The sequence below is a fragment of the Polyergus mexicanus genome, unplaced genomic scaffold (genome assembly GCF_030449975.1).
Source record: "Polyergus mexicanus isolate NDT 795.1 unplaced genomic scaffold, iyPolMexi1.0 SCAF_3, whole genome shotgun sequence".
Classification (NCBI taxonomy): domain Eukaryota; kingdom Metazoa; phylum Arthropoda; class Insecta; order Hymenoptera; family Formicidae; genus Polyergus; species Polyergus mexicanus.
The window spans coordinates 6,860,960-6,888,401 of NW_027223323.1; the positions used below are offsets into that span (position 1 = coordinate 6,860,960).

Consider the following 27,442-nt stretch of genomic DNA (forward strand, 5'->3'; position numbering starts at 1 on the left):
AGAAATAATTTAATAATTCTATTATATAGATGAATTAAGTTACTGTTATCTCTAAATCACTACTATCACAAGCATAATTAGTAAAATGAATGACTGAATATAATTAAATAACTAATTAAATTTGCAGCAAACATCGTTAAATAATTTTTATTTGAGATGTGGTACATATGTACTAAGATATTTGTATAAGAAAGAGTATATATAAATGACGCAATGGAAATGTAGATCGATTAAGTGTATAAATAACAAGAAAAGAAAGAGTCGTGATCTTTATAATAATAAGACAAGTATAGTATATAATATAATACTAACAATAGATTTATCTCCTAAGATGACTAATTTCTTGCTGCATTCTGAACGAACAAGAAATCTCTTTATTGTTTTATACACACATATCATCTATGCTTCTGTATTCGCACATGCCTTGTGCAAATGGAAGCAGTAAAATTGATCAAGATCTTAACATTTTGTTTTATAATAAAAATCCCCATTTTTACAAATTTACAAAATAGAACATATGAAGTAAATAATTAGCAATGTCTATTAAATTTCAAATAAATAATTCTTTTCATGTAATTTCAGTGAAAAAAAAAAAAAATTAGTGACTTTCATTTGTTTGATGTATTAATTATAGAAAGAGATTATTGAAAGCGATGAGTAAAATTCACTCTATTTATACTTATTAATTTTGTTCACAGATGAAGATCTGTATTTTGTAATATATTTTCCATCTATACAAAAATCTTAAACACAGTTGTGCGTAAAATCAGAAGCAATTCTATTGTACACGAGCGAATTTTACTCATCGCTAATGTCAACTGACAGACTAAAAAATAAATCTACTTATCTAGGATTAAGCGTAGTTCGCGCCACCCATTTCTTCAGTTCATTGATTTTGTTTCTCACCTCATTCATGATAGTGTTATTGTACTCGTCGATGACATCGTCATGATCGACAATGATGGAGTGACTGTCTTTTGGTGCGACAGAAATATCAATCTTTCTCTTGGTAGCATTCAGAGTGCAGCAATTTACTACCTAGTTAGCAGTAGCGATACCAAGCGCGACTCCCGCCACGAACGAAACTAGAAAGAAGTGGATCTCTTTTGGTTGAAAGATGTCGTCTTCGCCTATCAAAGCGTGGTACCAACGCCGCGTACGGTTCTCTCCTTGTTTCAGCAATTGCTCGGCTTTGTCCAGCTTTCTATCGACGTATCTTTCGACCTGAAACGCGATAACTTTTATCAGTAAATCGGGATTACGCTCTGGAATGGAGTCGATAACATTTTCGAACTCTATATAAATTTATAATTTTATTTTATACATTTTTATTGATAACTTTACAAAAATTATAATATTGATATTATATAGCTTTCATTGACATTAAAATTAATATTACCATCGATTTCCATTGGCATTAATATAGATATTAAAGTTTTAATGGTATTGCGACATTGTATGTTATTATTATAGTAGGCAATGTTAAACTGTTAACACATCAATATTGATAATAGCAACATACTAAATGTCCGTTTACATTTTTGCACAAAACTTCAAAGTTATTGTTCTTTACTTCACCAAGATAGACCGATAATGAAACCACCAAGAAAACTTGTCGCAATGAATGAGTTCTTCTTCCATAGTTTCCCTACCTGCAAGCAGCAAAACCATTATGCATGTAAAAAGATGCAGAGCAACATATGCGATATATTTCTTGGAACTCATAAGTCATCAAATTTTAAAAATAAAATTACAAAATTTAAAATAATTGTTGTGAATTGTGATAGTCATTGTGTTAACTTTGATAAACATTCTCCCAGTTAAAAGAAAAATTGTCCATCTTTTTTTTTAAAGACCAAATAGGAAAACAACAGAACTTTGAATGGCATCATTCAATTATAACAATTTAATATCATAGATTTACCTTATCCATGAATTTTGGTCCCTCGCCAGTTATCTTTTCTTCCATCTTATCCGTTATTTTTTCAGCTTTTCTCGTAATCTTGTCCCAATTAATCTTAATATAACCCTGGTACGCGGCTATTTGCAACATAATAATCCCGCCACCAACTGCACAGGCTGCTATCTTCCCAACCTTCATGGTGACAAATCCAGTTACCCTAATTAATAAAATATCTATAATTAATACAAAAAACATACCTTGCACCAAATGAACATTTTTAAACATTCAAGAGCAAATAATTGTATAATAATTATATAAAATATACAATACCATCCCGACGTGGTACCAATGAGTATCTGTTTAGTCGCTGATGACTTGCTCACATCACCCATGATCTTCTCTAAGATAGATCTTGCTTCCTTTGAGGCATCTATACTGTAAGCTTCTTTGTTCGCATCTTCTTTATTTTTTTTGGCTACAGGTATACTCATCTTGGTGCTGAAAAGAAAAGAAGTTACACTTATAATAGGGAAACTTATTATATTCTTGTAAAGAATTGAGCGCGTATAACATTATACTCCATAATTTTAAGATATGATACGTTACACACAAGTTTGTAGTAAAGGAAAATAGATATTAATGTAGAAAATTCCACACAAGTCGAACGAATAGAATGAAATAATAAAAATTTCTTCTCGGACCTTTTTAACTAATAATAATCATTTTATCAACAATTATCTTATGATCGTATTATCTTATGATCGAATTATCTTATGATTACGAAAGGATTAAAATAGAAATTCCGCTAGTTATTATTCGAGACACGAATCTGCGTCACAAACGTAAATATACTGATGACGACATTTCGAGCAACTTGTGACAAAACTTTTTCATAATTTTTCAATAATTTTTCATATTTTTCGCGACGAGACGGAAACATCGGGGCCGAAAATTGAGGAAAATTTTGACAGGAAAGAAATGACTGAAATGGAACAAAGGACGACTACCGTTTGACGAGTTTTCTCATTCCTGAGCGAAAGACATTCTTGATCGGCATGATTATTGAGCACCTTTAGGCGATTCACATCGGTATTTTGATTGAAACGTACGATATCTCAACGCGACTCACCTTTTCGGCAAAAATGCTCTCGGAGCCAGTTAGACGCGACAGTGTGACAGTCCGGTCTGTCAGATCGAACGTAAATTGACGTAAAAATGTCGTGATAATTTCGAGATTTCGAGAACAGAACGGCTCTTCGTTTACTTGCACTTTCTGCGCTTTTGCACTTTTTCCCTCTTTCGCGGTTTAAATCTGAAATATACATACGAATATAAATTTCTTTATAAACTAATTAGTATACAGCATGTTCTCAATTCTATTTTTGTCTTGTTTTCTTTACGTTCGATCTCTTTTCGATAACATCACATGACGAATGTGGTACAAACAGAAAATTTCGTCCAAATAGTTAAATGATAATATGAAATTTGATTTTGCAGTTAAAACAGCCAAGCTATGAGTATATACTTGCATTTAATCTAAACATTATATATATATATTTTTTTTTCTTTTTCTTATTCAACCTGCATATTCCGTGTACATAAAAATGGTTGCCTTTATTCAAATGCTTCGCGCCATTTTTTTCTCTCTCCGTGCGCATGCGCGTCTCGAGTATCGCGTTCCACGAGTGTTCGGCCGAGCTCGTGCGCATTCGGACGCCGAACGTTCGCGGTGACGGTCGTATACGACGGATTCGAGTCAATTCGCGCTGTTATCGTCGTTGTCGCCGCCGCTACTCCGTCGATATCCTCAACTCGCCGCGATGAGGTGACGGTGCCGCGGGATCGACTCGCGCGCGCGCTACTTGGTCGACGGCGTAGATCGGGCTTTTCGGAGACGTCGGGTCGTCACGATCTCCGTTTTCGCGGACATGCTGCTGTGAACGTCGTCCCTCCCTTCGCGAGCGCGAAAAATGGCACAGGACACCGACGACATCAATCTCACGCCGCAGGAGTTGCAGACGCTGTCGGAGCTGGACAGGTAAAAACCAGCGATCGTCTTTATTTTTCTCTCTTTCTCTCTCTCTCTCTCTCTCTCCATCCACGATCGCATTCGTGGAATGCGTTTCGTTTGCGCGACGACACACACGTCACACGGCATAACCTAGAAATGCGGCGCGTTTGACAGCGCGCTCGCGTGCGCAACCTACTGACACCCTTTTCGGATGTTCTGAATGTGCCGCGAAATTTTTCGCGACGACGAATGGAACGTAACGACGACTGACGTTGCGAGATCACATCTCGGATTCACTCCCGATTGGGAACGATTTGTTCGAGAGATGCTCAACCCTAGATTACCAACTTCACGCGGGAGAGTAAATTCAAATGGCAGTGTCATGCAGACTTCATGCGGCCTTCCAGATATGCTATTAAAATGTTTTTGATCCATCTTACGATTTGTGTGTAATTTTCCTTGGGATAAAAAATTATTTTCATTTTTTTTATGAATATAATATGCCCTAGATCGGAAGATGATTCCCACTTGTGGCTTCTCCGAGTGCATAGTGTAAACGGGTAAAAATCATACTGAAGTGAGTCGAATGAGCCACAAGTAGAATCATTCTTCGATCTGGAAAGGGCATAAGAGAGTTTCTAGAAAAGTACTTTCACATATAACGATAAAGTATTTTAAAAAAATTTATGTGATCTTTTTCAGAATTTTGTTGTACAATTAAAATATCTCTGGGTAAAAATTCACCTATAACTACTTTACACGGTAATTTTAAAATTTGTCAATCGCAACTATTTCTCTGAAGAATGGAATAACTGATTGGACAGTTTAAAAATTACGGATGTTATTAAACCCGTTTAAGAGTGATGTGTGAACGTAGTCATTGTTGATTTTAAAAGATTCTGAAAAGTTATTAGTATTCTAGGATTAATATAAATTATTAGAAAACATACAATTTTTAGTTTGTTGGGTAGAATCTATGTGTATCATAAATCTAATGTAATATATAACGAAAGCAATTTTTCTTTTGTGAATGCACAGTCGACAGTTTGGCTTTCTTAAGCTAAATTCTCCGGAGCAGGCGAAGAGGAAGGCAGTGGTCGTTCGTGCAATCAAATATTTGGAGCGTATGCTGGTCCAAGCTCAGGCAGAGAAGCAACGCAGGAAAGCTGATATTACAAAAGCAAGTCCCGATGAATTCAAGGAGAACGAGGACGAGGATAAGGGTATAAGCATCGATCCTAAGACATACTGCAAGCTGGGACACTTTCATCTGCTTTTAGAAGATTACAATAAAGGTATACACACAGTTTTGTTATAATAATATTTTATATATTATACATTGTGTTTGTTAAAAATTCAGACTAATTTATGGGTTAGTCAGTTTGATTTAAGTTTTATTTTAGAAATGTAAAAATAAAAATGTTATTGAGTATATGAAACTATTTTTTTAAAAAAATTTTTTTTAAACATAAAGTATTTTTATACTTAAGTAAGATCTTGTAAGATGTTAAGTTGTATAAATCATTAATGTAAAGCTATTGATTACATAGCTGTTGATTTAATAACAAAAAAAAAAATATCAATAAAATAGATAATGACAGAAAGTATCTCAAAATCAAACTCCACTGATAAAAGTGTTGTTCTTTTTTTTTTTTTTGCTTTTTTTGAGTCTCTGTCTTGGGTTTAAAGTTTCTGTTTGATTGATTTTAATATCAAGCAAACTGTAATAAATTTAATTTTTGTTATAGCGATGTCGGCATATCAGAAATTCTACTCATTAAAAGGCGACTACTGGAAGGATGCATCATTTCTGTACGGCCTGGGTCTTGTTTACTTCCACTTTAATGCTTTCCAGTGGTGAGTACAAATACAATTTCTCCTTTAATTACTCTTTTAATTAGTTTTGTTCTGATTATAACTCTATTATAGAGTTTAGCAATAGTCTATATATGTATAAGTATATAGAGTGATCTCGCAATTTCAATTTTGGTAAGAAAGATAAAATACAATTAAGTTATTTAAATCAACAAATTAATCAAATAATAAATAACTATAATTAATAACTATTAATTTGTGTAAAATTACTATTTATTCTTATTAAGTATTGTTATTATTATTAAATATGTTTTATTAATATAGTCAAATATTAAAATTATATTGTAAAGCATTAAAGTTGATTATATTTGTAATACATTAACTAAGAAATATATATTAAAGATAGGATATTAATATTAATAAAATAAACTTGTCTCTCAAAATCAACTGAGAAACATTTTCTTCTCATTTATTTATCCTGATGAAATTTTGTTTCAGTTTAGAGTTTAAATCTTTCTTTTATCGGAAATTATTTTTATCTTTTAGACACGTTTACACTGACAACAAATCGACTTCATATTTGTAGAAATCTTCTTTTTAAAATTAAGATTGTGAAACACTCTGTATATTTGTTTCATTTTAAGAACAGAAGGTATAAAGAGAACGATGGTTAAAAAAACGATTGATGTAAAGCATTCGGTTTTACTTTTCGCGCGTAATTCTAAACGTAACAAGCCTGATAGGATCATAGGAAAGTAAGGGCTAAAGGGCCCGACCGACGAACGGCAAAAAAATGGCGCCATCGGAAAAATGCTGTAATCTCTCTCACGAAAGAGTTGCTCACCTTGAAAAGGGGCCGTCGGCCCTTGCGCGATGTACGCACACATAGGGTTCATCATTCTCCTTCTCTCTGTGCATATCTTCCCTTTATTTTTAATCTCGTATCGCACGCGACACCGTTCCTTGCCGATAACAGGCAAGTAATCCTTTCCTTTTACTACACATTTCTGTTACTCTTTATGTAATTATTGTGTATTTTATGATATTTGTGTTTTATTATTATTACATGATTATGTAATATTATTATATAATGAAAAATTTTACGTAACATTATATACATCATTATATAAATAACATTTTACTATCAATTTATTATAATGAATATATACTACATTAAAGATATCATCTAGTCATAATAAATCATTTTTATATAAATAAAATATCCAAGAGAGAAAAGTGCGACAAGCTTATAATTTATAAAATTTATTGCAGATACAACTTTGCGCTTAAAATCTTAAAGATTTTAAGATTTATGGCTTTATCGCTAATTTTGGATTCTTCATTTATATATGTATATAAATATTTTTTGTGTAAACATTAAAATATATATATTCTATTGCGTTTACCGATTGAAGTATCGATAAGCAAGTACTGGACTTTAGAGACTGGGGAAATGTCGCGTTTGCTAGTTGGTTTCCCCACCGATAGATGTCTCTCGCATCGCGAGTTTGAACGGACAAAGTGCTTACGTGCCGAACGACAGTAGCGTCATGGCTCTGCTTCGTGGCTTCGTGGGAGCGGGAGGGGGAGGGGGGTTGCGTTGGGGGAACGATAATAGGCCAAATATGCATGTCCTTCTCTCTCGCGGAACCTGAAATAGAAATTGAGAGAAATTGCCGTATGTATATGCATATAATGCTCTCTTGCCGAAATTCATTTAAGAATTCCGCCGAATCTCTTCGATCTCTCATACGCGGATACACGCGTTCCGATATTTGCGATTCGCGACAGAATATATCATGGAAACAGGGCCATCTCGTATATACATCCCGTGTATACATATTACATGATTGTTTACGATCGAAAACGATTCGACGACGGTAGAGCAGATTTGGCTGCAAAGATAAATCAAAGTTGCTCAAAATTGCTCTACAGATTTAAAATAAAAACCCATAACTTGGGAAAAATAATAGTAAAACGCAATATAAATGTATATGTATAAATCGTGTTATATAAATTTTATTACAAATTTTGTTTATAAATTTTAAATATAATATCAAAATATAGCAAATTTTTAATATTATATACAGGGTGACCCATTTTAACTTAGGCAGCCAAATAACTCGAAAAATAAGCACACTACGAAAAAATGTTTAGAATCAAAATTTTGTCATTTCGAGGGGGACGTACAATGACGTTAAAATGAGCCCCCCCACCCCTTCCCCTGGGCGGTGAGGGGGGGCAAGTTTGAAATCTTAAATGGGAACCCCTATTTTTTATTGCATATTCGGAATCTTTGGCTAAAAACACATACAATTTGTCTGAAACATTTTTCTCGATTCATGATAGATGGCGCTGTAATCGACGAAATTCAATTTCTTCGATTTCTCTTACTGAGAACCCATGCTTACGATTCTGCAATAAATTAACAATAAAAATACCACGTTTTCATTGTTAATACTCGAAATTAGTCTTAAAACAAACTTCTCATTATTTTTTATTACTCATTAATTACTTCTCAAGAAACTGCTTGACTGATCGTAACAATCTATGTGCCGTAGTTTGAGGGATTCCCAGTTCTCGTTCTATTTGACGGGTACTAATATGGGGATTTTGATGAACCATAGCCAAAACTGCGAGCAATCTAGGGTCATTATTATTATGAAGTCTATTCCTTCGCCTTTCGCGATGAAGTGGATTATTACGAGATCTCCTTTCAATGTTTATAATTTGTTGATCAGTAGGATGGCGGCGATTTGGGAATCGCTCCGCATAAGTACGGGCAGTAAGTCTGTAATTTCTACCACATTCGCCAAAGGTTATAAGAATATCGACTACTTCTGTAGGCGTATAATTTGCCATTTTACCAGAATTTTATCAGAGTACAAATGTTAAAAAAATACATAAACACTTGTGACTTTGGCACTAAATGGACAAAATTTTGGAGGGATACTTAGAGGAACTCCATCAGATGGAAAGTCCAAAATGTCTCGGTACTTTGCACCATTCAAGTTGCCTAAAGGGCAGGTTACGCTAAAAGCAGTTTCTTGAGAAGTAATTAATGAGTAATAAAAAATAATGAGAAGTTTGTTTTAAGACTAATTTCGAGTATTAACAATGAAAACGTGATATTTTTATTGTTAATTTATTGCAGAATCGTAAGCATGGGTTCTCAGTAAGAGAAATCGAAGAAATTGAATTTCGTCGATTACAGCGCCATCTATCATGAATCGAGAAAAATGTTTCAGACAAATTGTATGTGTTTTTAGCCAAAGATTCCGAATATGCAATAAAAAATAGGGGTTCCCATTTAAGATTTCAAACTTGCCCCCCCTCACCGCCCAGGGGAAGGGGCGGGGGGGCTCATTTTAACGTCATTGTACGTCCCCCTCGAAATGACAAAATTTTGATTCTAAACATTTTTTCGTAGTGTGCTTATTTTTCGAGTTATTTGGCTGCCTAAGTTAAAATGGGTCACCCTGTATATATATATATATTTTTTTTTTTTTTCAAGTATTTTATTACAGTATATATAAAATATTATATTATAATATTTTATTAATATTTTATTAATATTATATAATATATTATATTAATATTATATAATATTATATTATATATATAAAAAATTTGCTATATTTTAATAACGATTTATATTAAAATATTTTATATACATCGAATTTTTACGGTATTTTATACGACGTTCTTGGAGAGATACGTGATTTCTCTTTTTTCGTCTGTCAAATTCATCGCGCGAATGCTGTTCGCCGCGCAAAGTTGTAAATTGGATCGGCTTCGCTTTAACTACTCCTAATTGTTGGCGCGGCTAAAAATAGCCCGCGGATTTACCCGGAAAATCGTACGGATAATACCGGACATTACTCCGCATATATTTATCGCATGCATTTCCGCTATAATCGCGACTCGGGGTCAAGGGTTCGCGCGCTAAATTCCCGCGTCCTTCGATAAGACAAGTGCGTTGTTTTTTTTTCCTTTTTTACTTTGAAACGGTAGAATATTAATATTGATTTTCCGGGTGTGTAAAATGTGTAACAGTACAAGACATTAATCGCTAAAATTATTGTAATTATTGAAAATGTCGCGACAGATAATTCGTAAAATTTTGATTTGCAACTACGTTAAAAATATTCGCATTTTTAAGTTTAATTTCTCAAAATTTTCTTTTTGGCTTACATTTTTATTTGCTTGAATAATTCCGCGACATTGACAATTTGATATTGAGCAAAGCGTATTTTTATCCTTTCGAAAATATAAAATTAATAATTATATGAGTCAAAGTAAAGATTTGCCTTGTAGAATTAAAATCTTTATTTTTATGAATTTTTGTATACAATCATTATAAAGTTTTCGTGTTACAACCACTAGAAAAAAAGTTAATTTGATATGAGATAATATTTACAATTTTGAGATTCAATTATAGTCTACGGGGCAAATCTTTACTGTAATTCAAAAATTAATTATTAATTTTTTATTTTAAAAGATTAAAAGTATTTCGTGCGCAATGTCAAATTCATGAATATCGCGAAATGTATTAAATTTCATTAACACTTTCGACGTATAGTTGATATCGTTCAGTTTCACCTTAATTCCTAAAGAGAGAGCTAAAACTCTATTAAATTAAACTCGTTAATATATCGAAAATGAAGTGAAATCTCGGTACACGTAATTCTGAAAAAAAGATGCAAAATTCTCTCGAGAGCAGAAGCCTTGAGATTCTCGTTACGCTCGCGAGGCTGACGTTCCTCGGATATCCGCGCCACGGGGATAAGAATCGCGTTTTGCGGTCGACCGGTGCACAGGGTCATCGCCGAACACGTGCACGCCGTCACGTAGATAGATAGAGGTAGGTGAATAGGTAGAAGAGGGAGAAAGAGTGAGAAGCCGCGCGATGTAAAATCGATCGTTCGTCGTTCGTCCGTATGTTCGTTCGCCGGGACGTGTATACTCTATGCGTCGTTTTGCCATGGCGGACGTTTCTTCCGTTCCAGCAGCCGAAAAGCCGAACGGTACGACGGACGCCTGGGGCTAAAATCCCCCCAGTCTCTCCCTTCCCTTGCCCCTTCTTCCCCCATCTCTCGACGCGATTCTCTCCCTTGTCGTGGGTATCCGGCGCGAATATTCGTCGTCGCGAATCTATTGTACAATGTACGAAACTTTGGGCTCTCGCCGTCACTTCAAGTTTCACAGTATCTATAGAATTTATCGAAAGAGTAAAGATTGAGCTTTAAGAGCCTAGTCTACTCTAGCAATATCAAAAAATTGATATTTTTCTTTTTTTTTTAAATTTAGAAATTGATTCTTTCGCCAGTCGACAAGACTCGCATACTTTTTGGAGGATAGGAATATATCGCGCAGATATATTATATATCCGTTTCTATTATATTTGGAGATTTATTATTTATATATTTTTATCTCGTCGCTATATATAACGGGAATAGAATCGTGAATAGAACGCGCGAAAACACGTGTGTACACACGCCGTGTGAATCACCTTTAGGGTGATGCTGCGTCTCGGGATTGCCCTCAGGGGCCAAAGAGAGTAGGGGGGGAGGGGGGGGGGTAACAAATACGACTCGCTGGCAAAAGGGTTGCGTCATGTGTGCAGCGTGAGAGACGCTTTTTCTACGATTTATATTTATATTTAATTTAATATGGATTATATATTTAATTAAAATTTTTTTCAGATATATATATATATATATATATATTATATGTACACGTAAAACTTATTTTAAATCTCAATTTTTTTTAAAAATTCCAGCAAGAGACGTACGTCAATATTCTGCTTTCAGAGATCTCATTCCTTAAATAATTCGCACTTTTTTTAAAAAATCTTATTATCTCGCGACGATGGAATGATCGATATAACTATTATGTAAAACGTAATTATTATTGAAAGAAGAAATGGCAAATGAAATCCATGAATTTTTTAATTCTTTATTCAAATAGGCCTTCAATTCTCTCTCAGTGAGAGTAAATCGAAGAAATCATCGTATCCTTGGACATTCACATCTATACATGCATATAAACAATCTAATTGAAATTTCGATAAGGGAACACTACCTATTCGCTCTATCGTGTAGGAAATGTTAATCGTTGAAAAATGGCTCATTACAAAAGAGGGAGAGAGAGAGGGGGGGGGGCGGAGGGGAGGGGGCAGCGACTAATTACCATTTCAAACGATCCCGTTACGAAGTCCGGCCGACCATCGTCTACGAATGTGCATTCAATTCTCTGTCAACCCTTCCGTTCGGTTGATAGGGGGCGGACGAATACAAAGCGCAACACGCGCGATTTTATTTACGCTCGTTGCTTGCGTGCGTGTGCGCGCGCGCTCGCGATATACGCATCTCTTTCGGGACCGGGGGGTGGGAGGGGGAGAGGGAGTGGTGGAAGGGGGGACAAAGACCCGAGGAAAAGTGCTCTAGTGCGACACACAATAGCAAAATTCATTACCGGGGAGGGGACCGACCCCTTTCGTCTCTGGTTAATCGGACGTTCCGAAAATTTTATTTTCACGCGTTAAGCCGTAACATTTCACGCCACGCTGTAATAAAAAGTGCAATATCGTCGAGAGCGCGTTCGTTTTTAGTGGATACCGCAAATTTTGTTACGTCTCGTCGTGTTTTTGCACGAGATCTATTCCCTACCGCGGATCCTACCAAGTCACTTTTACACGGCACAGTGTGTAAAAAAATAATTTTCTCTCGGCGGACACGTCGTAAATTTCTCGTCACGGTTTTGATTTGAAAATTTTATTTCTACGAATTAGCCTGTCTCTCAACTTTTTGCACACTCGCTGTGTGTATTATTAAACGGGGTGTCTACCTCATGGGAAAAACATGGCGAATCTGTAATTCTCAAGGTTTTTTTTTTTTTAATGCCTAGAAAAATCAGGGAATATTCTCATCAAATCTTATAATTTTTGTCCATTGCGTTCAACATCTCCTTTGTGGTGCTAAACGTAATTTATGATACTTTTGTCGAAGGTCAAGGAGATGCTACCCATTCGTTGTGACGTAAAGTTAGAACCGATGCAGTAAATTAAAATCATTTAAGTCCTGAAAATACCGAATCATGTATGGAAATACCGTGCAAAGACTATGTGTGATTTATGTTATACCTTTTGAAATTTTGTCAACCGACAGTGTAAAACCTTCGTTTTACTCCTATTATTCACCTATTGTATTTGTCATTAACTTACTATTATCCGTACGTTCTATTGTCCCCATGGAGAATGTCTTTTTGTAGAATATTTCTTCTATTGAAATTATATCCTTTGCGCAATATTTATTTTTGAAGATAAAGATATCTCTTTTCTTCCAAACATCTTTGTCGGAAAAAAATTTCGAGGTCCCCAATATCTTAAGAATAAAGAGTAAAGTCTTAAAAGATCGAATTTCTCGGTATCTTTCCAAGGCTCTATCGTGAACAGAAAGGAATTTGTAAAGTGTAAACAAATTTTTCGGATGTATATGACCTTTTTTTTTCTTTGTCATTTAACATGTATAGAATTCGTACGTAAAGTAGGACCATCCTCTGGAAGGGAACGTCTTGTATCGTACGTGTTCGTTTATTTCGCGGATATCTTGCTTTCGACTTTCGTTCGACAAGTCTTTTACACGTGCTGTCGCAACTGTCACCGTCGGGTTACGACCACCGGCACGGGTTGTATGCACCCTGCAGCGAGAGTGCAGAGCGAGATGCAAGGTGCATGCGAGCTCTGACCCAGATCGCGCGGTCGATATTCCCTGGCCCACATTCGCTTCCTGAGATTGATATTTTTTCCACGCAAGCTCGACGACAACGACGACGACGACGACGACGACGATTGATCGTCGTCGCGACACACGAAATTCCACATAGATTTCTTCATTACTCTTTATTAGCCTTTTGTACTGTCCCAGTTGATGTTTTGACGAGATGTTAATGTTAAATTCGACATAGTGTTTTCCAAAATTTGTAAAATATATTCATAAAATTTTTCGAATATAATAAGGGTGTCTATCTCCTGGAAAAACATGGAAAACTTGGAATATAGAGTATAGTTTATATTTTTCATTGCAGTTTTTAGTGTTGGGGGGGAAAAAAAAAAAATGTTATGCAAATGAAAATATTTACGAAAGCTCTTCGGTTTTTCTAGTATATTTTTAAATCTAGCACTTGAAATTTAATTAGATCTTTATTTATTTTTTTGCATCATTGAAAAGCATACGAAAACGATAAAAAAAAATTATTTTAGTACATCGCATCCAAAACATCTTGGGGAAAAAAAAAATTCTCTTCATCTGGTATTTTCAACAAAAAATATGAAAGATCAGAATATTTTTTTTTATTTTTATTTTTTTTACAAAAATTGAGCGGACATCCTGGATAAGGACAACGAGTTTAAGGATACAGATATTTTTTTTTTATATGGAGAAAGAGCTATATATATCAATTCGAAGTCCGTATAATCGAAAGTATATTTTTTTCGAGGATGAAACTATTATTTAAGCGAGAGATTTCGATTTGGCTACGAGTTGTGCGTCGATACACCCGATGGACAACGACGACGACGACGACGACGACGACGACGACAACGGCGGAGTCGCCTCGGCGTTCGTCACTTTGCGCGTCGTTCGGCGAGGTCATGGTCAGGCAACGTGCTGAAACCGAGAGTCAACAAACTCTGACGGCGGCTCGTTGGCGAACGAACGAGCGAGCGAGCAACCAGCTATCCGACCGGACAGTTAACCAAACCCGACAAACGTAACCCCCCCCCCCCCCACCGCCCGCGGAAAGCCCGGTTCCTCGGTACCACGTCCGATTAGCGGATTTCGCTCCTCTCTTTCCCTCTCCGCGATCTCTTGGGGGTGAGGGGGAGGAGGGGGAGAGAGGGAGAGAGGGAGAGAGGGGGAAGGAACAGGTCTATCTAAAAATAATTCCCGAACATTATTTATAGTCGCTTCTGTCGTGACATCTCGACGGATTGACGATTGACAATCGCGATCGATTGCCGAGAAGTCTAGGATCATCTAACAAACGTTAATTCTCCTTCGTTATCTTCGTTTAATCGCTATTCGTTGTTCTTTATATGTGATGTAAAGAATGCATCTTTTTTCCGACGCCACATCATGTATTGTATATAATATACGTATTACATATTATTTTTTATATTATATTTTTGTGCAGAATTTAATATCTCGATTTTTTTCCTATAAGCGCAAATCATATCTTTTATACATTTAAAATCAGCTTTTAATAGGCTGCGATAAAGGTTTAAATCGGTTGAAGGTTGAAAAGGGACAGGCGACGTTTGTTCATCCCCTCGGCTTAAAATCAGCCTCGACGTCGGTACTATAGATGAGATAGAAGACACTTTGCGACATACACATAGCATTCGATCGTCACATATAATGACGCATCTATAAAAATAGTTTTCGAATCACGGTGGATTTTCGAAAAGCAGGATACGGCTTTGATCCGAAAAGATATCTAACATCAGATGTTAGATATTTCCTGGAGTGATTCGTGCATGAGGATTTGACAGTTGACAGTCTTTGACAGTTGTAGATATTTGAAAAAGGTAGACGCGGCGTTAAAAGATAAATAAAATCGCAAACTGTAAAGTCAGGGAGGAGCTGGATGGATCAGCATGAATTTGACATTTAGTTTAATGTACAATATTAAATTTATGAATTTCGAAACGTGTTAGGTTTATTAATTTTTGACATAGCTAACATCCGTTCCCCAGAGTTCCTCCTTAACTTCACCATTTTTCGAAAGATCAGTTTTATTTATTTTTTAACATCACGTTTATTTCTTCGAAATGTCTACAACTGTCAAAGACCGTCAAACTCTCCCATAATCCTCGTGCATGAATCTCTTCGGGAATTATCAATCCCGGAGAATGTGCCTAACTCGGGAGGACACGAGGAGGATAAATGACGCGTACACGCGTAACTAAGCCGAGCCGCGCGAGTTTGTCGACATTGTAATCCGTGACGTCGGAGGACGACGACGACGATAACGGCGGCGGCGGCGGCATCGCCTGCTCGGGACTCTCTATTCGCGTCCGCGAACGTCGTGACGTCAACGGACTGCGAGCCGGGCGTGCGCGAATCGTCGCGCACCACGTCATTTGCGTGCCTCCTCGCTCGCTCGTCCGCTTCCTCGGCTTCGTATCTCGCGCACGCCGGAGACAGCGGCGAGTCACGTGACGTCATGGCTCGAAGCCGGGAGGCGGGGGACGAAGCGGCGCGCGCGCGAAGGTGAACGACCCCGCGGATAGAGTTCAATACACCACGACGACCATACATTGAAGAAGAGAGAGAGAGAGAGAAACATACAGAGAGCAAAAGACAGGGACAGAGATACGGAGAATCCACGATGACAACGACGACGAGTTCCTCTCCGTCGCTGTTTGTAATGTTTCGCTGCTGCCTTCCTTCCCGTGGAAGGAAGGAGCCCCTTCTCCTCCACCTCTTCTTGTCCTCTATCTCCTCCTGGTCTTCCTCTTCGCATTACGCGAATCGCGGTGGCAATCGCAAGGTGAGATCATTTTATAATCGAGTTTCTCTCATCATGTGTATTAAAGGTCATTAAAGACTTACATCGATTTAAAAATTTTAGATGTTAAGACGTAACGCATTATCTCTTCGTAATTATCATTCATTAAAGTGGAGATAATATTGTGTAACTTGCGAAAAAATGTAATCCATTTTTTGGAAAAAAAAAACAAAAATCTATCGACACATTAAATCCCGTTAAATCTCATAAGAATTTTTATGTTGGTTATGAACAAAGGATCTTGCATCGTCTTTTATCGAGAAAACTTTGTTCATATGTGTGTCGAGTTTGACAAATCTTTATCATATAATTTATAATTCAATCCAATATAATTAAACATTTAGGATTATATATAATTCTAAATATTGAATATTAATTAATCAATATTTTCGATTGCAATAAAAATTTCAATTATTATTAAATTATAATATATAATTTAATGATGTCGTCTGTGATCGAATTGATATGAATTAATGGTTCGCTAATCTTTTTGTATGCATGTTATGATACACGATCAGAATTTTGTTCGCGAGAAATGTGAAACTTTACTAGAATCTCATACGAGGAATTTCTCACGTTCCAATATACGCCGTGATAATTTAGTTTGCAGTTCCTGAACGGTGTTCGATCGATCTGCTTTTATTTCGGTGCACCTCGTCTGTTTTTCTGCATTTGGCTGAGGAAGTTAAAATTAGTCGGCGCGACGCCAGCGTTTCACGTGGAAGTCACTGACTTCCAACGATGAACTGGTCTTTCTTCGCGTAAATAAAAAAAAAGATAAAAAAAAAGAAAGATTTACTCCGCTAACGCGAATAAAAACGGCGGGTTTTACGAGGAACTGCATATATAATAAACAGATTCGTATTTTTCGCCCGATTTTTCAAATAATTCGTCATCGAATTAATATTTGATAAATAATAATATAAATAATAATTTTACTTTTATTACAATTGTTTTAATTAAATTAATTTTTTGAATATCATATATTGATATTAGTAGCAAAATAATTTAAAGGAAGATTATTTATATGAAATTAATTTATCCCTAAAATAGGTTGCAGTAAATGATTATATGTGAAAGAGAGAGAGAGAGAGAGAGAGAGAGGAGAAAAGAAAGATGAAAAAAAAATTTTGTGATATCAAATTAATTATGACAATTATTTATCGTTGAAATAATCTCTTATTACATTTATTTCGAGAATGAAACACTTGTTTTCATTACAGCGTTAATAGTGATTTAATGACTGCAATTAATACGAAGTGTAGGAGAGAGGAGTGGATCTAGCATTTAATTATAATTTATAAATTTATTATTGGAAACATATTGTCGTATTGTTGTTTCCCGCGGGAGTGCGAAGCCCCGCTGTGCGACTTACACGCGATCATTTCTAACGGATGCCATGAAAGTACATATGTTACTGGCACGAGACTGCACCTTGCAAGACGAAGTGCGTGCCGTCGCCGTGACCACGTGGCTCGGACATCGCGATAAGATCAGTCGGAATTCACTAGGCCAAGTTTGTTCTCGACATTTATAACTCTTTTGTAGATTATCGACATAAACCATAATCCGATTTCCTCTTTAAAGACGAGATCACACGTGATGACTTGACGTATTTTTTTTTTTTTTTTCCGCGATGCTCGAGGAATTTTAAGGCGATATTTAACATTGGATTGAGACGGAAGTAAACTGTTTATGTAAGATAAAAATTTGTAAATCAGTTTTATGTCATATATAGACAATTTTTTTCTCAGAATCTGTGTGAGAAAGAAAACATAATTATAGGTAAAGCATTCAAAACAACTGTGTAGTATGTATAAGTATCGTGCTTACTCATTACTGAGAATGAACTAAAAATAGCGCTGCTTATCTAAGGTCAGGCGAGTTTCTTAAGCACGATTGTCATCGATAATTACTCGATGCGTAAGCTGTTTCCTTGCTCCATTTATTCGTTTTACATTATATATATATTTAACTCAAGTTCGAGATATATATAGTTTAATAGTGAGACTGCGTTTTATTTTTTCGTATTGCGTTTAAAGTTATAGTTGACACATGCAACTTGAAATTTTCTCAATCGATCGATAATAGATTTTTAACATCCAAATCTCACATCATGTTGAACAAGTTTTCGCTTCCTCGTAACGCGATCGACTTGGATCGATCCGACTGAAAGTAACAGCTTTTCCTTTCGTAAAAGTGAGTTAGCGAATGAGCAAGGTGCACTCTCGTATTGGCGACGTTTCAAGGGCAGCACGCGGGTAAGACTTTAATCGCCGATGTCTTGTGCGTTTATCACGTGAATATTACGTTAACTTCCGTCAACGATTGCATAACCGGCTTAGAAATATTGTGTTTTTTTTCCTCAAAATTTAATATTAGGTGTACAACTTTGCTTCCGCCGTTTTTTTTTCCCCCGAAATTCGAGGCTTTATTGTAAAAATACTGGTTATACATTTATGATTCAAAGTATTGTCCACTCCCAATGATCGTGCCAATTCTTTTTGACTTTGACTCGAGTCTTCATTAAGTAATGCCTCCAATTCTGCATCTTCGAAAACCTTCTCTCTTCCACCGCTATGCCGGTCTTCGACGTGAAAATCACCGTTCTTGAAGCGCAGAAATCACTCACGACACGTTCTTTCGCTAATAGCGGCTTCACCATAAGTATTTGAGAGCATTCGATGAGCCTCAGCCGCAGATTTCTTCATATTGAAGCAGAAAATTAAAACCTCCCGCAAATGACGAGAATTTGGCTCGTAAACTGACATTTTCAATCGAGAATAACTTTATGATGTAGACACAAATCGACCAATGTTTCTATGGGGTTATGTTGACAGAGATGCCCAAGTTTATCGCATGACGTCTATGATCTATTTATTCCGACCACTACTTATCGCTAAAGCCATCTATAGGAAAACGGCGGAAGCAAAGTTGTACACTTAATAATAAAAAATGTAACAATTCAATAAGGGAGAAAAGTATTATAAAACTTAAATATGAATACTGTATAAGATATGGAACTCTCTCCTTCTCTATTTTATATATTTTTTTAAATTATATATACATAATAAAATATATATGCGTATGATAAAGACAATAATTGCAAGTAACAATGCAAAAAGAGCTTTTTATTGTTTCGTGATACATAATTTGCTTTTTTTTTTTTAAATATAGATTTCACACGATTTGCATGGAAATGAGTTTTTTTTTAAATGCTTGCTGTTCTAATTTTCGCAAATTTTGATAAATTTTTTCTCAGATTGGCGAAATTAACTCGGTAAGAAAGTACCGTGTGATTCTTGGCGTACGTAATTAAATGGCGTTAGTTAAAAATAATTTAATTCCGTCGCCCAAGCCGCCGCGACGGCTAAAGAAGGAAAAAAGAAAAGAACGGGGGAGGGGGGAGGGGGGGGGGAGGGGGGAAACGAGAGATTGCAACCGTCGCACTGTGTGTATTTTGGTAACGAAGCCCTCGGCCCGCGGAATTTCCATCTTTTCTTTCTCGAAACGCGAACGCGATGTTTCCAAGCCACGATGCTTTTAAATCCTTGAAAGATTCAAAATTTCTTTTGATGCTAAAACATCATTTTTCTGCGAATGAATTTGTATTGAACGTATGTTCAATATACATTTATTTGACAAATACATTTTCAAGTAATTTCGATTCATCGTCGCAATTCTTTTTATATTTAAACAGGATCGGTCTAAACCACATTCGTTTTTGATACAAGTACAAATTTTATGATGGAACATCGCGTGTTTAATAAAGGGGGGGAAAAAAAAATATATATATATAATATATATAACTCTTTTTCCCACACAAAAGAGAAATAATGTTCTTTCTTTTTTATAAAAATAATATTTTTATAAAAATTATTATTTGTCAAATTTCGCGAATAGGATTAATATCTATTTACAACAGGTCGCTTGTGACAAATTACCCTATATGCGACGTCTCTTAATCCCCCCCTCCCCCCAAATACGTTCGTGATGTAACGTCATCCTCTGTTGATCGGCTTCGTTTAAGACTCACGCGAGACAGGTGTTCTTTTTTTTTTTTTCCCCCGTTTCGTTTCGTCGTGAACAAACGCTCGCGCGTATAGTTCGTTGCGTGCGCTCGCGATTCGCGCTATTTATAGATTAAAGGATTAAGGTAAGTTCGATGAGGTGAGTGGGGGGCACGTTGTTTGCGCGCTCGCGTTTTTACATAATTAAACCTTTCGCGATGTTATTCGTCGCGCGGTATATTGCATTCTCGTCGTTCACGCGACAACCGACTCGTTCTCGCTACGAATCGCGTATCCCGACAACTTGATCCTCTACGACTCTACGAGTTCGAGTCTGCGTTGCACTTCTCCCCCCCCCCCCACCTCCTCCCCCCTCTTTCCCCGATAACAATCGGTGAAGTAATAATCAGATTTTGTTCAAGCGGGAAGTATAAAATTTTTGGAATAAGCAGCTTATCTCAAGCGCTTTAGGTTCATCCACTTTTTTAAAAGAGGCATCGATACTCGCAAGTATTGTTGCCTCCTTTCCGCGATGCTGATCGATTATCTCGTTACGGAGTTGCGCTGTGTTTGTTACTTCATATCAATAAAAGCATGTCATAGTTGAGCGACGCATTTGACAGTTCATATTAAATATGTACAATTTCATTTAATTGATAAATTCTAGTTCTTTCTTTTTCCGTTTTTTTTTTCCAGAATCAATTTAATTAAAATTACACACACGCACGCGCTTAATATCTGAACTGTCAAACTGTCGCTCAGCCATGACAGGCTTTTATCGATACGAGGGTAATGCACAGCGCAGCGTGCATTAGTTTGCGCGTTTTATAATAATAACGATGGTAATAGATGCTTCTCTCTTTCTAATAAGCGAACAAATTTAATGGCTCTTGTCTCTTTAGTATCGTTAGAAAAAATTTTGACAATCACTGCGGCGGATGAGCTTCTTGGTCGTCGATTCTCCGCGCAATAAAGAGAAACGAAACCGGAAACTATCGTCGCGTGTATTTCGGTAACGGAGATTCCGGTAACGAAGGGTATAGATGGGGAGCATCGAAGAAAGAGTCGTCGCAAAATTCCGGAGCGACGACGGTTCCTACACGACGCTTTCGCTTCTCTACTGCAATGGTGGAATTTTATATATATATATATATATATATATACGCACATACACACACGAATATACAATATATACACACACGCGGTCGCGATTCGTGCGTGTCAGACGTATAATCAGACGATTACGCTTTCGTAATGATAGGCCCGAATTCCGAGTAAGCTACAGATACCACTTTCCTATACGTGCGTTTTGTGCGTAGTCTATAAGAAATTTCTGGCGTCCTAAAAAAAAAAAAAAAAAAAAAAAAAAAAAAAAAAAAAAAACTAGACACAATCGAAGGCGCTTAATTGCCTCTTTGGATTTTACGTAAGCGCTCCACGAACTCCGCAAAAACATTTATATTAAAGAATTCTTATTTTTATCCTCTCTCTCTGTCTCTCTCATTTATTATATTCAATTGCTTCATCATTGTAAAGAAGAAAAAAATTTGTGATTTTGTCATAAAGTACCTTTACGAAGACGTATTATAAGTATACTTGCACATATTTTTACAATAAATATTAAAGAAAAAAATAGATAATTATATATAAAATAATAAATAATTTATTTAATGAATGTGATTACAATTTGCATGGAAAAATCTTTAATATTTTTGACATTTTTTTTTTCGCGCGATATAATATTCTTGTACCACTATTCATTCGGGATATCTTGTATATTTTGATTTCTTTTTATCGAATATTAAATATAATATATACATATACATAATTGTAAAGTATCATAAAGCAATGCGAAATGCACAAAAAATTATCAATTTTATTCTATTACCAATATATCATCAATTTTTTTATTTTTTTATGAGTATTTTACTTATGATATGAAGATGAATTAAAAAAATTTGTGTATCGTGATCTAAATCGCGTCGGTGGGAGTTTGAAAGAGCGGCACGTAGCCTTCGGAAAGACGATGCATTGCATCGCATCGGCTCGCATCGCGAAGAGGGTGAACGCGCATCGGGCGGTGGCTCGGCGACGAGTGTCGCGGAGCGCTGCTCTAAAAACAGGGCCGTTACGCATGCGCGCTTCCTCCTCGCGCGCTCCCCTTCCCTTGAGGACGCGTGGGGTGGGGGAAGGTGCGCGCCACCGCGCCTCCTAATCTTCGCCCTACGCGCCGCGCGCCGCGCGCCGCTGCCGCTAGTCGCACAAGAGCCGTCGACGTGTGGAGGTGTCTCTCCTCGCGCTCCGCGTGCGTTACCGCCGCTCGCTCGCTCGCTCGCTCTCTCTTCCTTTTTCTCTCGCTCTCCCTCGTGTTTCTCCCCGACCCGCGACGACGACGACGCATCATCTCACCACTGCCACTAGTGTGATAGTAGTAACAATACTGCCGAGTGCGAACGCAATCGCGATCGCGATATCGTGATATACGTCGCGAAGACGATCGGCGTGCATTTCACACCGCGACGAGGACGAGAGTGCTCGTTCGCGGTGTTCTCTCTTTCTCTCTCTCTCTCTCTTTCTCTGTTCCTCGCGTGTTCTCTGTGTGTTCTCCGTAACATAATACACGCTCACTGCCGGAAGCGCGCGCTCGAGGAACAGCCGCAAACAAACGGCCCAACGAGACACACGGGTCATCGTCGGTGCCATGGGATGTCGTTGAAACGTCTCACGAAACGGGATATCGGGTCGGGGAAGGAGGAGTAAGAGTGCAGCCAGAAGCGAGCGAAGATCAGGACGAGAGAGAGGAGAAGCGGGAGAAGATTTGTGTATACACTTTATCGGAAGGAGGAGAGGAGGCGACCCCCCCCCCCCCCCCCCAAATATACTCGACGACGCGCGTCGAGATTTAAATCGTCATCACCGTCGCTGGGAGATTTAAATGGTGAGTGAGTGGTTGCGTGAAGTTGGCGGCGCGGCGCGTCGCGTCGCGTCGCGTTGCAAGCTCCTCGTTCTCCGGCCGTATGATCGACGCTCTCGTGACAGACGCTCGCGCTCCTCTTCGATTATTACACCTCCGCGCTGCACCCAACGGATTTCAACCCTCCCCCCCTCTCTCTCTCTCTCTCTCTTTTTCTCCCCTGTCCACATCTCTTTCGAATCGGAGCGGGGTCGCGCGCGCGAATTTTTGGCCAGTCCTCCGATCGATGCCTCGGGGACGACGCTTTCGTGTACCGCCCTCGGCTCAGCGCTCGTCCTTTGACCCTTTTGCCGTGCAAGCGGCATGCGCGCAGGGCGCAACTCCACGGAAGGGCTCCGCTCATTCGCCACGATCCCGAAATATCCGATCCGTCTACCTCATAATCCTTAACCGTTTGCAGATTTTTACGTCACGATTACGCAGAACTATATCGTTCGAAAACGAAAGTGATACTCTTTAAATGACACGATTGGAGATTCGATAAAAATCCGAGATATTTTGTGTGATATTTTAATATAATTTACGATCATCACGGAGTTGCGTGACGAGCCCTCAACGGACGAAAAAATTATACCCGTATAAAAATTACTCGAGACAAAAGTTTGAATCCTCTAACCTAGGTGTGTTTATTGGCTTTTATTACTTTATTCGGTAAATTTCGTTTATCAAAGTCCGAATACACGGATTTTTTTTTTTTTTTTTTTTTATCATTGGATTATACCGTAAATATCTTTAATTATTATACGGTGCCGTGAAACATATTGGAGAGGTTTGAATTTTTTAAATATTTAAAACATTAAAGTTTGGATAAATTGAATTTTTATCGAATTAAATTAAATTTTTTATAGATAAATTTAATTTTTAATAAATCAATATTAACTAGACATGTTCGCGTGTTTCGATAACCAGTCCATTATGTGAATAAAGATCTATTTCGATTCTTACACTTTCGTGCCGTGGAAGAAATTGTTGGGGTGTGTAGCGGGCAAGGGGAGCGTCCTCGGATCATGCGAACTCGTAATCGCGATCGCGAAGGAGGCGACTGCGATGCACATGACGTTTTCGCGTGGAAGCGGTAACTTCCGGCCATTATGCTCTCCCGTGACCTTGATGAGGCCTTGCTCTAAATAGCGAATAAAAGCCAAAGTGCCAAAGCCCCGCGGATTTAAACGCGACTGTAAACCTTGGCATTTGTGTATTAGAAGATCCGTTAAACCTTTTCACCGTTATCGTTGTAATTCGTCCGCGAAGAGAATAACTCACGCGAGTGACCCTTGAAATTTTACTTTTTTAATATATCTCTTTCTTTGACAGAATTTTTATCGACAGCTAGAGTTTAAAAAAGAGTTAATCAGACGAGATAAAAATATCTTGAGTGAAATAGAGATGTTTGAAATGTCTCGTTGATAGAAATAAATTATTATTAGCAACAGCACGCATGGCATTTTCGAAAGAGGCCAATCCGGAGGCGGAAATTGAAGGTGTCGAGCGTGGAAGTGATATTTAGTAGAGTCATTAATTATCACGGTTCGGGTAAATGCAACAAGTCGCATAAGTGCTCTGAGTAATGTCGATAATAATACGCGAAAGGTCGAAGACTATTGACGCGTCATAACTGTCGGGGTCGATTGATACACGATGAGAAATTGGGTCGTGGCGAATCGCTTGTTATTTTTTTCAATTTTTAATTCTGTTCCCGAACTGACAGAAGAATTAATAATAAAAAAAAGTAAAATAAATTTTATATATATATAAAGTAATAATCGAATAGAGATATCGAAGTTTTTCTCAAGATTATTCTGAATTAACGAAATATATTATTGGTAATGTAATTTTAGTGTAATATTTAGCGAGACATTTTTGACATATTTCTCTTTTTATCTAAAAGATATTTTTATCGCCTCCGATTAACTTGCTAAAATTTCAATTACATAGATCGCTTAGTGTACCGTTTTTTAGGAGAGCTAATTAAAAAAAAAAAAATACAATTGATCGAAGAAATCAGTTAAATAATTAGCGTGTTCGCACTCGACGTTTCAAGGAAATAAAAATAAAATCTTCTCAACCATATATTATAGTAGTTTCGTCAGAAATTTATCTCGCGCAGCTTCCGATCTCGTCGGCTCAATTTCTTTCTTTCTTTCTTTTTTTTTTTTTACACGAATAGATATAAGATTATGTTTGTGACTGCAGCATCCGCGGGGGAGGAGGAAAATAGAGGGGGGGGGTGGGGATGATACGGTAGGAGTCGGCGCAGAATTTAAATTCTCGATCTCTCACGGTCGCTGACCATGGCATTCGGGCAATGCCACCTCGCAGAGTGTTGTTGAACGAGTTGAAGATCACTGGCCCCCGGCTGTTTCTCGGTCAAAGCTCGGCATGACGAAGAACGACCGAGATCGATGACGTATATACGCGCGTGCGAGAGAAATCGTACGAGAGGGAGGGGAAAAAAAAAAGATTAAAATTGTCAATGGGCAAGCTTGAAACTTCTTTAGAATCGCGACAGAGTTGCATCCCAAATAAGGTTGTCGAATGTCAATCGTGCCTACGATCAATTTAAATTTTACCTAAACTTAATGAAGATTACTTTTTTTTTATGGGGGAATTTTTATCTTGTATAAAAAAAAAATTATTAATAGGCAAAAAATTGTATGAAATTAAAATAAGAGAGATAGAAATATAGTAATAATAGAAACAAATATATAATATTTTGATAATGATTAAATTAATAATACACTGCATACGTATGCATTGTACCTAAAATGTAGCGATTTGAATTAATTGAACTTTTAACGAAAATGAAATTTTAGATTATTATTATATTGCGTGCCAATTTAATTTACAAAATAATTGTGTTCTTTCCATTTACATGAACTCTCTCTCTCTCTCTTTCTCTCTCTCTCTCTCAATACTGTCAATTTTATTTCATCAATTTTTTTTATTGTCTTTTTTATCAAGTGTATATCAAGTGGCTGTCTTGTTCAAATAAATAAACATTTAATTTTTCATTATTTGGTTGTTTCAACCGAGGGAAGAAGGTTATAAAACCGAATGTGAAAATGATACTCGTTAATTATTGTTTTCTTTATTAAGTATATCAAGTGGCTATCTCGTGTAAATAAATAAATATTTAATTTTTCATTATTTGGTTGTTTCAAGAGATGGAAAGAGGAGGTACTCTATAAAACCGTATGTGAGAATGTTACTCGTTAATTTTGATATTAGATATTTATATTTATCGTGATAAAAAAGATAATAAGAGGAGAAATAATAAAGAGAATAAAAATACCATTAAAAGATTGAAGAGAATATACAGACATGGCATTATTCTTATTGATTGCCTAAAAGAAAAATAATATCCCTGACAGATATTCGTTTCTAAATCGTCAATTCAATCACGATTATTCGTCAATTCTTCGCTTTCGCATTTAACGAAGATAAAAATGAGCAGTGAACACTACGCTTGTTTTTTGTATTTGCATTTCTCTCGTTGGCTATAATGGCAAGATATTAATCACGATTGTACCGGATCGCGTTATAGATGTATATACCCGATCAGTCGACCGGCGCGGCGCACGCGAGAGCCGATCAGCTGATCACGGGTGATATACACGCGCGAATTAATATCCTCCAGTGGGTTAAGAGCGTTTGTAGCGCATGCTAATCGCGGGAGACGACGAGGTCGCTTAATTTCTCGGCGACTTTCCAAGCGTGTATAATCCTCCATCCGTTGACATTTATATCGTTCCTCTCGTCGTTCCCCCCCCCCCTTTTTGAATTGCGTTAACGTTTGCGCGATTTAACAGCAAAAATTCTTTTCCCGCGTTAAGAGTATTCGCTTTTGAAAATTCGAGAAAAACATTAGATTTTATCTAATAATTTTCTTAACTTCAAATTATCGTTCGAAAAGGGAGTTTTAGGATAAAAACGTTTAATAAATTACTATATATAAATAAATTCGCCCGAGCGATTGAAATTTAAAGTAGAACCTCCTTCCCGACGAAAATTCGCCGCCTATCTATTACAAGGAAGTGTCAAAAATTAGCATAGGGCGAAATTAAGATGTCTCCGAAAGGATCTCGGAGACACCGGCGTATTCAAACGGAATCCCGCGGGGATTAATAATTCACGCGTAAGACTAGTTTCGAGGAGGG

At 37.0% G+C, this 27,442-nt stretch overlaps 2 protein-coding genes across 5 annotated transcripts in view; one reads left to right on the plus strand and one right to left on the minus strand.

The window, feature by feature from the left end:
* Positions 1–130: 130 nt before the first annotated feature.
* LOC138945279 (FUN14 domain-containing protein 2) lies at positions 131–3,123 on the minus strand. Of its 3 annotated transcripts, XM_070316697.1 has the most exons (5): positions 2,911–3,021; positions 2,234–2,401; positions 1,925–2,120; positions 1,538–1,652; positions 1,140–1,224 (listed from the first exon to the last, which is right to left on the minus strand). In XM_070316697.1, exons 1-4 carry the CDS (start codon positions 2,958–2,960, stop codon positions 1,575–1,577), a joined length of 492 nt encoding a protein of 163 aa, XP_070172798.1. In that variant the 5' UTR covers positions 2,961–3,021; the 3' UTR covers positions 1,140–1,224; positions 1,538–1,574. The 3 variants fall into 3 exon arrangements, with proteins under 3 accessions (XP_070172796.1, XP_070172797.1, XP_070172798.1); XM_070316695.1 differs by lacking the exon at positions 1,538–1,652 and having other exon boundaries at positions 131–1,224; positions 2,911–3,019; XM_070316696.1 differs by lacking the exons at positions 1,538–1,652; positions 2,911–3,021 and adding an exon at positions 3,033–3,123 and having other exon boundaries at positions 133–1,224.
* Positions 3,124–3,604: 481 nt separating this feature from the next.
* Positions 3,605–27,442, plus strand: part of Utx (Utx histone demethylase) — a 74,966-nt gene continuing 51,128 nt past the window's right edge. The window contains exons 1-3 of one of the 2 annotated variants that reach the window (XM_070292565.1): positions 3,605–3,941; positions 4,953–5,209; positions 5,663–5,771. In XM_070292565.1, the coding sequence (XP_070148666.1) occupies positions 3,874–3,941; positions 4,953–5,209; positions 5,663–5,771 (434 nt within the window). In that variant the 5' untranslated portion in view covers positions 3,605–3,873. Of the gene's footprint in view, positions 3,942–4,952; positions 5,210–5,662; positions 5,772–22,586; positions 23,250–27,442 lie in introns of those variants that run through there. The other variant, XM_070292567.1, reaches the window with a different exon arrangement.